This window comes from Gymnogyps californianus, chromosome 2 (assembly GCF_018139145.2).
Source record: "Gymnogyps californianus isolate 813 chromosome 2, ASM1813914v2, whole genome shotgun sequence".
Classification (NCBI taxonomy): domain Eukaryota; kingdom Metazoa; phylum Chordata; class Aves; order Accipitriformes; family Cathartidae; genus Gymnogyps; species Gymnogyps californianus.
Genome location: NC_059472.1, coordinates 112101052 through 112115026, shown reverse-complemented (window position 1 = coordinate 112115026; position 13975 = coordinate 112101052). Strand labels below are relative to the sequence as shown.

Genomic DNA, 13975 nt, shown 5'->3' with positions numbered 1-13975 from the left:
TTTGGACAAATTAAAATCATGGAGGTTTTCTGAAAGTTAATGGGCTCAAAAAACATTGCTGAAGAGTCCTTTAAGCCATTGTCTTTCCTACCATACAGAATAAGGTCATTTAGGTGGATCTCTTTTGGAATGATCATTTATATCCTGGGCTGCACAAATATATCATTCTTTTTTACTCTAGGTTGAGGGATGCATAAATCTACATTTGTGATTACATAGGGAAAAAAATCAGGAGCAAAGATATTGTAATATTGCCCACATGAGTCTCTTATTAAGAAGACACATCTAACATTTATCCCTATACCTAATAGAGATTAAGAGCCAAATTTTGGCCCTTTCACACACAATTACAAATTTCTGAGTGTAAAACCTGATAGTCTACAGATACAAGATGAGGTGATGCAAGATGCAGCAGATCTTCCAGCTGTTTAACCTAAACCGATATAAATGGTATGGTATCTTAACTTATACAGTTTGGAAGTTGAGTGCTTTTAAAATCAAAAACATGTCATGCCTTCAGCAGCAGGGAAGGGTAGAGGAAAGCAGCCATAGAGAAGAAAAGCAATCATTACGCGGATTTGGGAAGACTGCTCTGTCTTCCAGTTTTTTGTTACTTATATTATCCAGGAGCCCTTGCAAACTGAAAGCCAGGTGGTTAAAAGTTGCACTGATAACAGTTTGCACTTTCTTGTCACCACCAGCACATTTGCTGACAGACTTCCCCCAGAATTAAGGCTGTTTAAGCAGGCAATTCAGAGCACCTCCAGTCAAATTCCTGCAGCGTCTGCTAGAAAAGCCTATTCTTCTCTAATCAGTGGAGGAAGCTAAAAAGGCTAAAAGGAATAGTGCCCTGCAGCTAATTTGCCCTTAAATTCCAGATTCTTGTCAGAGGGAGGCAAGTGTCCCATCAGATATCCTGTTTAGTGCCACTGGCTCAACAGTTGTTACATAGCACATAAGGATAAGCAGATTTGATAATTTTTAAAATTCAGTTGAATTCAGGATCCCAACTGTAAAACTGCATGTAAGATACCTTGCACAAACTTGTCAATCAGTTCCTATCAGGACCAATTCTGCTCACACTGATGTTGACCTCAGTGGGAGCTTACGTCAGCTAGTTCGTAAAACAGACGTTGCAAATGCGGCATCTGGTCAGCAGGAGGTGCATTTCACAAGACCAATAATTTCTATGCTCAGAAAACAGGATTTAACATTGCCGTGGTTTAACCCCAGCCAGCAACTAAGCACCACGCAGCCGCTTCCCCCTCCCCCCCTCCTAGTGGGGTGAGGAGGAGGAGGGAAAAAAAGTAAAACTCGTGGGTTGAGATAAGAACAGTTTAATAACTAAAGTAAAAGAAAATACACTACTAACTAAGAAGAATAATAATAATATAATAATAATAGTAGTACTGAAAAGGAATATAACAAAAAAAAGAAATAACGCCCAAGAAAAAACAAGTGATGCACAATGCAATTTTCACCACCCGCTGACTGATGCCCGAGCAGCGATCTGCCCCTCCTGGCCAACTCCCCCCATTTATACACTGGGCATGACCTTCTATGGTATGGAATATCCCTTTGGGTAGTTCAGGTCAGCTGCCCCGGCTCTGCTCCCTCCCAGCTTCTTGCACACCTGCTTGCTGGCAGAGCATGGGAAACTGAAAAATCCTTGACTTAAGGTAAGCACTACTTAGCAACAACTAAAACATCAGCGTGTTATCAACATCATTCTCACACTAAATCCAAAACACAGCACTATACCAGTTACTAAGAAGAAAATTAACTCTATCCCAGCCAAAACCAGGACAAACATGCAATGAAGAACTAATGGAAATTTCAGATGTAAACTTCTCCTCAACAGCTCAGATTAATCTGTTTGCAGCCAAAATACTTTTTTCCTCTTTCCACACATCTTACCTCTCCAATCATTTTCACATCTTCTCGTCCGTACCAATCTGGCTCATACACTTCATGAAGAGACTCTGTAAGCTTCTTTGAGGCATCTTGCATCCCTGTAATTAGACAGCAGGAGGAACATATAACTGCAAACTACAAGAAACAGTTGCTAAATATCTTTATTTTGACCCACATGTACCCACTATACTATTCCCTCTGGCATGTTTAGAATATCGATTTCAAGAGCTGAAACAAAACCTTTATTTTCACCCAGCTCCCCCAGGTTAATGAGAAATGTCCCTCACAGAAGGAATAACCCATATTTATATGCAGAAAATAAGTTTCTATCAGATTAGAGATTCCATTTTCTATTCTGAACTAAACATATCTGAACATTAATAACAACTCAGAGGGTAGTCCTGCTCACTAAAGACATGTAATACGCAACTGAAAAACTATCACTGAAAAGACAATCAAATAGCGACCTGCCTTTGGTTATTCTCAGCGCTGCTTCTTCTCCCTACAGAGCAGTTTCCTACCTTGTCCGTAATGAGTACCATACCAACCTGCGCGGAAGAGCAGGCATTTCCAGGGTGGCACGGTTAAAATGGCAGAGATTTATGGGAATTGCTGGCTATAAAAATGGACTTAGGAGAAAAGCTAGAAGAGGTCTGTGCTAAACAAAGGTGCTCCCCAGAATGGGGGAGGTCGCACACAGGTAGAACATATCTCAGGATTTCTCTGTTTCCTTGTTTTCAAAGGAATTTAAGTCTCAGGAGCTTTCACGTGTAAAGTGAGAGTGGTTGAGCTTGTTATTCTTGTGCCCACAATAATGACGGTGACCTAAAGGTATGTTCATAATGAAGCAAAGGGCTGGCAAGAGCTGAGACAGTGCCTAGGGAGAAGAGACGCCTGAACTTGGGGAGAGTGCCATAATGGACCTGGTTTTATGAAGAATGATTATCTTGTATGCTCACCCAGTAGGTTTAGAAGTATGTGGGGCCCAGTGCTTGCTTACACTTGCAGCGGGGTGGTGTCTACAGAGAAGTGTGCTAAACCAAACTGCATCAGTCACCTTTGGAGCTCTTGCTACCACAGGTGAAATAAGAACGGGAACTATTGATGGTTATCACTCTGTAATACACAGACGAGCTGGCTTAAATGTAAAGTAGCTGCAATGGTATTACAAGAAAGAGCCTAAATCTATCTTCAGCGAGATGAGTTTGATCCCAGTGAATAAATTACTGCCCTCAGTGAAGGCACTGGGGTTTGCCTTTCCATTTTGATGGAGCACCAATACATTAGATGTTGGATATGGTTCTGAATCTAGTGAAACCAAACTGATCTCACCTAACATGCTAAGAGTCAGTTCAGAATCAGTAATTCTAAAATGACAACTTTATTTCAACTTCTTTGCAAAATCTGAACAACACTGCTAATTTTTTTACCTAGCATTAACTTTTTTAAAAAACCACATTTTTTCTTCAGCCAAAGTCTGTTTGCTGCAGCACATCTGTGCTGTCTTGAAAATGTCTCTAGCGTGATCTTCAGATTTAACTGCTCAGTGGCTGAATTTAGGAATAACATCAATATTTCTGTTTTCTGCACAAAGAGATGTTCAGGAGTGGAAGAGAAGAATTCATTTGAAACTTGAATGTCTAGAAGAGTACGCTTGACCTAGTCAGTAGCTATTCCACCATGCACTCCAAAACATGCACTCAAGATATGACAGGAAAACAAATGCAGTAATTCACACTTCCTAATATAAAAATGGAGGTCTACGGAATGGGTAGGATAGGAAAAAAGATACTGAAAAAGCTGAAAGTAGACGGCTGTTCTCAGACCTTGGGTTCAAGGGAGAGAATGATGTGGGAAAGGGGGAGAACAAGTACAAAGGAAATCCTGGTGTTCAGAGGGTACAAGCTTTCACCCTTAAATGAAAAGGTGCTGAGCCAAAACAGAGTATTTGATCTTTTCAGGGATTGTCTTGGGGGTGCTTTTTAATGACAGAGCTCAGCTTAGAGAATTGGTATAGCACAAGAACTTGAAGTGCATTTCTTCCTTTTCTCCTTTGTGGTTAATGCTTAGGATGGTGTATCACCAGCTAAGAAAGGGTTCCTGAACGAAGGGGCTTTTTTTGCCTAGAATACGCCACATTACAGTAAAATACAGACGATCTTCGCGTATTTTTCCAGGCAGGACTCATTTAAAATCTTTAATGCCACTGCAAATTAAACAACTCAGGAGGTAAGGCAAAACCAGCACGGTATTGCCGTGCTTAAGAAGGCTGCTTCTGTCCACTCAGGGTGAAGACAGACAGGTCTGGTCAGCACAGACCAGGAAGGTTTGTGCATCCCTGCTCACACTTGATCCTTTCTGATACCTGAATTTCTGCCCTTAAGCATGCTGTGTGCTAAACCTGCCATGTACGTTCCTGTGGCAGGCAGGCTAGCACAGCTGCTCGCTAATCCCTCCTGCAGCTTGCACTCAGCTCAGTTGCAGATCAGACTTGGGTAGAGCACCTTTTCCTATGCAGAATTTCTTTTTTAAGTACTACAGGACTCAGGCATATATCTGCTTAAGAGAATAAACAAAAGACACTTAATATCTGACGCTTGAGTCATATCAAAGTTGCACCAACTTTTGCACTTTTTTCAGTTCTGAGAATCTGGTAATCCTCCATTCTACCACATTCCTGTTAAAAACATCAATCAAACCCACCTGCAGCGTGAGGCAAGTGGGCATTACAGTACTTGGCTTCTTCAGTCAGGGGCTTCAGTTTGAATTTACCACAAGATCATCTGTCCGACTCCCCTCCTACTGCATCTACACTAGGTTTACTGCAATACCCCAAATGAGTGCATAGGTAAATACCAATCCAGTGGCTTCCCATTTTTTTTCATGCCTGTGGGCATAAACTTATAATGTCCAATGATTTTTTTATTTGGCTGGTTTTCACATAGATTTCTTATGCACTGTTACCTTTTATGCATTATTCAGCACTAAAGTTAAGAGGATTAGCGTCTCAGCCATAGACTGCAGGCTGTCTCTCTCTGCTATTTTTAACTGTTATCACAGAGAAAGATAAATTGTTTAAAGCAAGTCATTAAAGTACTATGAAATGTGAAAAGAATTTTTACTGCTGATGAACAGTTAGAAATTTACATTTAATATCAATTGTTTCATTTAGTACCACTTCTTCTTGGTAATTGGGTCACTTATTTAATAACTACAAATGCCAAAATAATTGAATCGCTTAGGAAAAATGATGCTAAATAATCCAGTTACTGAAGTCTGAGGCTCTCAGATGAAATCATCCCTCTTTCTATGGGAAAGAGCCCCTGTCCCTGGAACCTCAAAGGACTCCTAGAGGCCCCCACATGGTAGGGATCCTGGGGGTGGCGGTGCAGAGACATTCCCATTAAGCACCCTAGAGACGGCAGAGGGTAGGTGACTCTTTGCCATCACAATTCCAATGTACTCAAGCTCCCATGGAGAATGAGACTGGCCTGAGACTCCATGTTGGCTGTAGGACCCATATACTGTGGGGTTTCCTCACTCCCCAGCAGGGAAATCTAGGCTGAATCACGGAGAAAATTCTGTTTTCCTGATGGAGTGAGGCACCTTGGTCTGGCTCTTATTATTTAATTATTTGAGTGGGGAAGAGAGCTTCTTGTGCGGTTCTCCAGGGAAATGACCTACCCTGCCATAAGGGTTGTATCTATTATTGCTAGTTACCCACTAGAGTTTCCACTGGAACAATTCAGTCATTTCATAATTCATTACTAAATTTTACAGAAAGATGATGAAAAGTTTTATTGCTTCTAAGAAATTACATGATTGATTTTAAGATTTGTGTGTCTGGAGGATATGTGCAGTTCTGTCAGCTGCAGACTGACAACTAGGCAGCAAAACTGCTTACAGACCTCCAAAATCTCCCCTTCCCTTCCTGTAGACCGGTTATTATTTCTCACTACATTAAGCCACCTGAAAAGTATCGTGCTTCTTTTTCATGATGCAGAATTCCCTTTTACCTCTGCCACCTTGCCACCTGCATGTTGATCCAGATTTATATCTCCCCATCTGCACTGGTACTTGCAAAGAGCTCAGGGTAGAGAATGAGTGGCTGATTTAGGGTTTCTTTAACAATTGGCCCATAAAACCGTTCAAGTTACCTACAGCTCTCAAAAGCTTAAAAAAATGAATCATGAAGTAGAGAACCCAGATACACGTTGCCAAGGAGACTGGAAGAGACAGAAGACAGAGGCATGAGATGACTACAGCTATGGGGGATAGTACACAGTCTCGTCAGTACAAACAACACTGATACATAGCAGACGTTAAGCTATCATGCAGGTGAAATAAAACAGCACATAAAAGCCATTCACAAGTTCAACAGCTTTACGACATGGTTCCTCCGAGTCCTTGAGTAACCAGCAGTAAAGATCAAGATCCAGCTAAGACTAAGAAGCACTTCTGAGTGAGAGAAGGAGTCTGAATACAACAAAAATTCTTTTAAGAATGTGTGATCCTAAACCTCAAACTGTCAAGTATATTAAAATGAAGGGATAGAGGGTCATAAGAAGGCTCAATTGACCATTCCTTCCTTAAATCATGCCCAGATCTTGTACTTCCAACTTCCAAGATCCAGTTACTCAAAAGTCATGCAGCAAAATGAAACTTATTACTGGAGTTCACAACATACCAGCTTCATAAAATGCTTTTAGTTAAAGTTAGCTATCTTGCCAATTCCTGAAACCCTTTAAAATGAACTGCTTTTCTCACACCTGTAAGAGTACAAGGATGTCAACTGCATTATTTTCCAATGATATGATCAACTTTTTTCCCTGCAAAATGAGCCCCTGATGAGAGCATGCCTCCAAGGCTCAGATGTCCTAGATGCAGAAGTCCCACTCCAGTGCCTAAATATGAGGGTTCCCATGCTTTTGTGCATAGCCACCCCAAAATCTTTTAATGATGGCTGTCCTTCAAAGAATAGCAACAAAAAGACCATAGCAGTTGCTGGATCTGCTTCTGCCATCCAAAATCTGGAAAGGTCTTTACCACTGCTAGGCTAGTCAGCTTTGGGGAAGCCCCAGCCAGAGCTGTGTACTGTGGACTACTGTCTCGAGCTGTCCTCTCACTCCACGGCATGAAGGTGTGCCAACACGTGCACCAAGGAAGCTCACTGATGGCTTGTTGGCTTTGGAGAACAACATTTTTAAGGCTCTTGCGAGCTGCTTATGACTGGGTCTTTTTTAAGACATGAAGATAATGAGGTGTTAGCAAACACTTTTCATTCTCAGTAAGAAAGTCTGTCCAAATTATTTTCAAATATGGACCTACAGGCTGCAACAAGAGAAAGATGCTGAACAGAAAAGCACGGCTAAAAAGGCAAAACTTGCACAATGAAAAATTTCACACCAAGTTAAAAACAAAACTTGGTGCAAAGGGTAGCCCACTAGACAGTAAACCAGCAAAAGGACCACGAATGCACAGAGTACTAGGAAAAGGGGGGGAGAGAGAGAGAGAGAAAGAAAATGAAACATGGAGAGAAGGATTGCTGTCACCAACACGGAAATCAAAGCAGCATGTAAACAGTCAGCCTACATGACAGAAAAGCCATCTGGCCAACAAACAGCCTCATCATGCTGCTTCTGAGTATCCATCTGATAATGGGTGTGGGGAAGAAATGACTGAAAAATAAGAAAGTAAAATCAGCATCCAATGGGTCCCCAAAAATGACTGATGCTGAAATTTCCTCTAAGAACAAAAGACATCGCGCAGATCCCTACAAGGCAAAATATCTTCTGTCTGGTACAGGATTTTCCTTGCCCAGTCCATCCACAAATAATAGATGGTCAAAGACATTAAACTACCATTTTTCTCCCCATTTTACAACTCCCATCAGAAAGAGCTTTCTTCCCTGCCTGTCAACAGCTGCCAAAGCTTTATTATGACACAGTGATTTCCAAGGATGTTAACACTCGTTTGTAACGTTTTCCCTACTGTACTGGAGCCAGGTTAAAAATATATACACATATATATATATTTATCACACACACATATATATATATATTTATCTCAACAAGCCATCACTGTCTCTCTGTCAGTCACCAACTCTTATTCCCTTCCCTTTAGCACCTGGCCTCCAACTCCTCCAAAGAGAGGCAGCATGAGAAAGAGAACACTCTGCATATGGTGCTAAGTTGTGTGCTGGATTTACAAATGTCCAGTGGGATTTAAATAGCTGTTTACTTAATCTCTGATATTTAAGTGCTGACCAGTGAGCTTCTGCTACTTGGATTTTCAATGTAATATCAAAAGAGATCACATTTGATTTTTAAACTTTAAAAAAATGGATTAACCAGTCAGAAATACATGAGAAATCACATCATTGCAGGGAGCGTGGTTTTGGAGGGAGATCATCATCCAACCAGTAATATCTGGAAATGTTACAGTTTCGGAGATCAAGCAATCCCTTGCCTTGCTTGGGGTATTTCATATTCTAGCATTTGCAAAGATGATTAACAAGATGCGTAGATTTTGTGGGTGCTCAAAATGCATGCAACGTGAGAATCTGGGCAGCGGTCCTGCACACAAAGGACAGCCAAGGATGAGCCGTGCATGCAAGACTGTACACACGAGTTGACATCGAAGGTGCAGAATCCCCAGCAACAGGCTAAAGAGCCTGTGCCGGATCCAAAGCAGAAATGTGGACTACTAATGACAAAAGCAGTATTACTTGTATTTGTCTTTGTATACCTTAAACAAGCCTACTTGCCTCAATTATTAAAAAAAGTTTGCTTTATGAAAACATGACATAAAACTTAAAAATCACCTTTGATGGCTGCTAAATAGCCTCTCAGTTCTCTCTGGAGCCTGGAACCCTCTGCCTGGAAAAGAAAAAAACAAAAAAAAGCAAGGAAGTGAAAACACATTTCAGTTATGTTATTAAAAACACATTTCAGTTATATTTTATGCCTTAAAAAATGCACACCGTATGTCAAGCTTCACAACAAAAAGCAATTTCAGGAGCTATCTGATGAATAGTGTCACATGTTGCAAGCATGCACAGGTTCATACAGAAAAGATGGCCTGGCCAAGATGCTATGCATAGTGTACTCTCTAGGCTAAAATTTCTGGGTTTATTTTATCAGTCATCTGCACAGGGAAGAATTCCAGCCAAAGAAAGACAGGTATATTTTACAGCCAAGGTCCAGTTCAAGTCAACCTGGCCAATGTCCTCACCTGAAACACAAAGAAGTATAATCAAGAACAGTGCACCTCCACTGGAAACCATTCAGATGAGGCCAGTCTAGACTTGCAGAAAATCCATACCCTTACATAAATGGCTTACTACTTTTGCAAACACTTTTCCGAGCATTTTAACATTTTAATATTTTGCAAGTAAATAACTACTAAAAACCAATAGCATTCGTTATTTTGTTTAGCTTGGCTAAACAAAAAAACCCCAAACTTGCAGTCTGCTGTGAAATCTCAAGTGTTTCTTTGGCAAATACATCAAAATGATATTTTTTTATCTTATACTAACAGCCTTTGAAAAACTCAGAATAGACAAAACAAAATGGGTTGCCTTACTTTATCTCTGGCTGTATCACAAGTTGGACTTCACAGCTCCTATGATTTGCAATAAAATCTGTGCTACACTATGGCACATACTTTATTGCTAAAAAGCTGTTGTCCAGGTCACCTTCAGTAGCCTGAAGATTTTGGAAACGCTCCACGTTTATCAGTTCCCAATATCCTTCAAATTATTTATTTAAACAGTTGGAAACTATAGGAATATCAGCTTGCAGTCACATTTTCTCACATACAGCTACACCATATGGAAAAATCAGCTGCAAAATATGACTGACTGCTTTGGAGTTTCTCTCATATTTTTTGTGTGAAAGTCAGAACCCAAAAAGGTGCATGTGTGAATACTTTAGAAGGCAGAGTCTCAACTGGTATAAGCTGTTATAACTCTACTTAAGTCAAAGGACTTCTGATGTCAGTAAAGGATTTGCCATCAGCAACAGCGATGCTCAGAGCATTCAGACACAGAGGATCATAAGAAATTCAGGTTGAAAGGGACCATCTGGGGCTTAGAATCCATCTATCCACAGCCACGTTAAATCCAAATGGTGGTTCTCAAAAAATACTCACTTGCCTCACCAGTATACAGGTTGCAATGCAGATTACATCCACCAAACTCACTTGCCTCTCCCAGCTCCCTGCAGGGAACTGAAGGCCTTTAGAACTGGATCAAAAAAAACCCAAATTGCAATGCACTGTAAGAAGAGAGCAACTGTTTTAAGGTCCTGGAAATATTAAAGATTTTAGAAGGTAAAAATGCCTGAGTGGGCTTAGAAAGCAGACTGAATTCACTTTACTGATTCAACAAACAGAAGGTTGCTTTTACACTAATTTGATTTGAAGCAAAACTCCTTTTTGAACCTAAATCCATTAATCAACTAAATTCTGAGCACAGGAATAGACCCACCAGGGTAATATCTGAGAAGGTGCCGAGTAACAGGAAGAGCACAGGAGCACTCAGCCCACCAATCTGTCTCTGGTTTGGGACCATATTCAATGCTCCAAGGAAAGACAAACCCTTCCCTTGCTTTGGGATCAAAGCTGCATATCAAAGCAGGGGCCAGACAGGCACAGGTTGAGTAATCAGTGGATTAAACTTCAGGCTTAATTACTTACAACACAATAGAAAGTTCTGAAGTAGTGGTAGCTTGATGTTGTGTCCCTTAAGAAAATATATACGTGTACATCTTAATACTGTTCAGTAAAAAGTACTACCCTAACGCATCATAACAACACATTCTATCATCCTACATCACAGGGTAGCATCCTAATGCATTTCAGAAGACGACTTTTTTCTACTTCTTTCCATGCTAGAATGGGAGGCAGAGAAATGACAGAAGTTGTCTCTTTCTGTGGAGCAAGGCATTAAGTGAACAACACTGCCACAGAGGAAAGGAGATTGAACCCGGGGGCAGAACTTCTTGCTCTTGGATCTGAAGAGGAGTATCTGTAAACATGCGGCAGAAAGAGGAGGGAAGTTCCCCTTCTATGCATGCCAGTCTCCTCCTGGGAGGATCCCTGGTACTCTGAGAAGCCACATGAAGGTATAGAAATTATCTTTCCAATTCATATCTTCCTTGGCCTGAGCACTTGTGGTGAAAATGGGAAGTAGATACAGCAACTTGATTCTTCATCATGGTCCAGCTGAACAGGTGTCCATACAATAACAGTTTTTAGTTATTAAAGAATTTCTGACGTTTCAGGAGCAGCAAACCGCAGCAGGAAGGCCCAGAATCCTATTAGCTGTCCTCATGTCCAGTAAAAGGTCTATATTTACTCATACACGTGCCGTTTTGTCACTAGGACTAACTAGCACACCACAAATGGCGTGTCAGGGACACACATTGCTCAAACACTATATTTATAACTGTACTGCTGTGCAGTTCTACGACTAGTACCCTAAACTACTAGAAGATCTACTGTGGTTGGTTAGTGTTGTGCGTCATCAGCAACCGCTGCTCAGGAAAACGTATCAGAAAAAGTCAAAGCAGTAAAACATGATGCAACTATTTTGCCATATGTGCTGTTATGAATTCTGACAATTCATTCAAAAGAATAATTTTAACATGCATCACCCTCAGTCTAGGTTAACAGGTCACAAACCACTGAAATATCTAAGCAGCATAGAGCCGTATGAATTTTCCCTCTTTAGCAAATGTTGTATGACACATGACATTAAAGCATCCATGGACAAGGGCCAGCTTCCACAGAATCTGAGAGATAATCTCTCAGTTTCAATGGCAACAGAATTAGACCTTTCTATAAAATACCGTAAATAAAAATTTGCATCAAAAGTCCTCAGCCCTGTGAATTCTGCAAAACGCGCCTCTGGTCTACACATTTTGCTATAGTAAACTCACTATTAGTGAAGATAGATACACTTTTACCACCTAACAGACTAAACTGCATTGCTGGCTCCGCACATCTTGCAAACTGTGACACACAGGTTTTAAAAAGCACTGTTTTAATGATTGCCACATATTTAACATTGCACCTTCTCGATGTTTACTGAGACACTCTTTCTCCTTTCTGGTCTATCAGATGAAAGCATCTGGTGGCTCTGAAACCACTGCTCCAAGTATCTTCATTAAGGTCATCAATTTTGTTAATTGAGATGCAGTTTCTTGAAGGAGAATGAAAAGTAGGTGTCATTTTGCAGATGTTGTGCTCCTCTGAAATGAGATTTCCCAAGAGAGCACTGATGCTTCCTTTACCATTTCATAATTTCTTTTATTTGTTCTACATGAGGCAGCAAAATGAGTCAGAGTTTCATAATATGCAAGAAAACTCCAGAGAGAAATCTCAACAGCATACTTAACAGCAAACTTCTCACAATCAGGTTGTTTGATAACAGCAGGCATGTTCTCACTGGACTCCAGCACCAGAAATCAGCACTCTTAGCTCACCTGGTCAAACTCAACACACAAATAACCAAAAATCTGTCAGGCAATCCTGTTAAACTGCACATAGGAGCAAGGGAGGCATGCTAACAACCCAAAACAACATCCCTCATTAGGAAAATTGACACAGCTCTCCACAGCAATGTCCCAAACAACAACTTGTTAGTCTGAACACTGTAGCACACAGTCAGTGTCACTGTCAGATCCTCTTTTCTACTCTCTGGTCTTATTACACGGTCAGTATTATGTAGCCGGTAAAGACACGTGCACCCAGCGAGATAAGGAGGCTTAGTGTTTCAGGATCTTGTCATCTACAGCCACGGGTCTTATGCACCTTTATAGTAGCATTAAGCCTTGTCAGTACTACTGATTCTTGTGTATGTTTAATTTTGGTTTTCTTTTCAAAGTATAGTATTTAAGCATATCTTAGCACTGGAATGAAGCCAAAGAGAGCCACAACACTGTTGGTTGTAAGACTGACAAGACCTACAAAAACTTAATGACTAAAACCATAAAAAACACGGTTTGTGTCTTACCAGCTTTTGCTCCCTGATGCATTAGAAAAATTGCTGCTTCCACTCAGAAATTAAAGGCCACCTTGCCTCCATGGAAGCTGGAATCGGATGACCTATTTGCCAGGCATCATTTATTCACGGCTTTCCAGGCAGAACAGAAGAGTTTGATTTTTCTATCATGTCACATACAGGATGTAAACACAATATATCTTTACAGGAAATGTCAGCACAGCATGTGCTTGATACCAAAAACAAATAAATCACTCTACTGTAGCGAGAGTCAAGAGCACTGTCAATGCTGAACCTGGAGCACAGGTTAATTAATAACCTGCCCCACAGAAATGCAAACCAGGTAATTATTAATGCAGCTCTAAGTCTAACACTCAAATTTTGTCATTCCATCACTAAGACATCAAGGAAAGAGCTCAAAGGAAAGCATTTTCTGTATCACCTGGAAGACATCCTTTATTGTAATGTGCAGTTATTAGCCACAATGCAAAGCAGCACTGTCTCTCTGTTTGCAAACACTACAGGTAGTATTTACTGGTAGGTCTTTCAGGGAACTCAGAAGTATGAATGCAAAGGGCTATTGCATTAAGTGAAGCTTAACAAAATAAGAGGCTACTGGGACAAATCCATAATTCAGTATGAAATATATCTGCATACCAGAGTACCCTATTTTACCATTTCTCAGTCTCCTTATAGTTCCTAGAACTGTCTCCCAAAATTTGGAATCTTTTTCTTAAAGAAATACATTTTCTCTTTTCTCTTTCTACAAGCTGTAAGAGACTTAGGTTTTGAATTATTTGTCTAGTGCATCACTTGAAAAAAGTTGGGTTTGCAAACTTCTCTGGAAACACAGAGGTTTTTGGCATCCCAGTACCTACCAGGACAGCACCAAATTTGTGGTCCAGCCACTAAGAAGGCTCAAGAGGAAGAATTTCATTGTTCTAGTTATTAAGTAACATGATGAGTTGAAGTAAACTGCATCAAATCAAACAGGCTCCTCAGACAACTGGGACTAATCCAAAAAGTATGAACTCTAAAGGTAAGAACCAGCAAGCT

The 13975-nt window shown here is 40.6% G+C and overlaps 1 protein-coding gene across 2 annotated transcripts in view; it reads right to left on the bottom strand.

Annotated features, from left to right (window-relative positions):
- The window catches only part of AMPH (amphiphysin), a 122063-nt gene that overhangs the window by 45271 nt on the left and 62817 nt on the right, over positions 1-13975 (bottom strand). For both annotated transcript variants that reach the window (XM_050915809.1, XM_050915810.1), the window contains exons 3-4: positions 8738-8792; positions 1918-2012 (exon numbers count right to left, since the gene is read on the bottom strand). In XM_050915809.1, coding sequence (XP_050771766.1) covers positions 1918-2012; positions 8738-8792 — 150 coding nt within the window. The remainder of the gene's footprint in view (positions 1-1917; positions 2013-8737; positions 8793-13975) is intronic.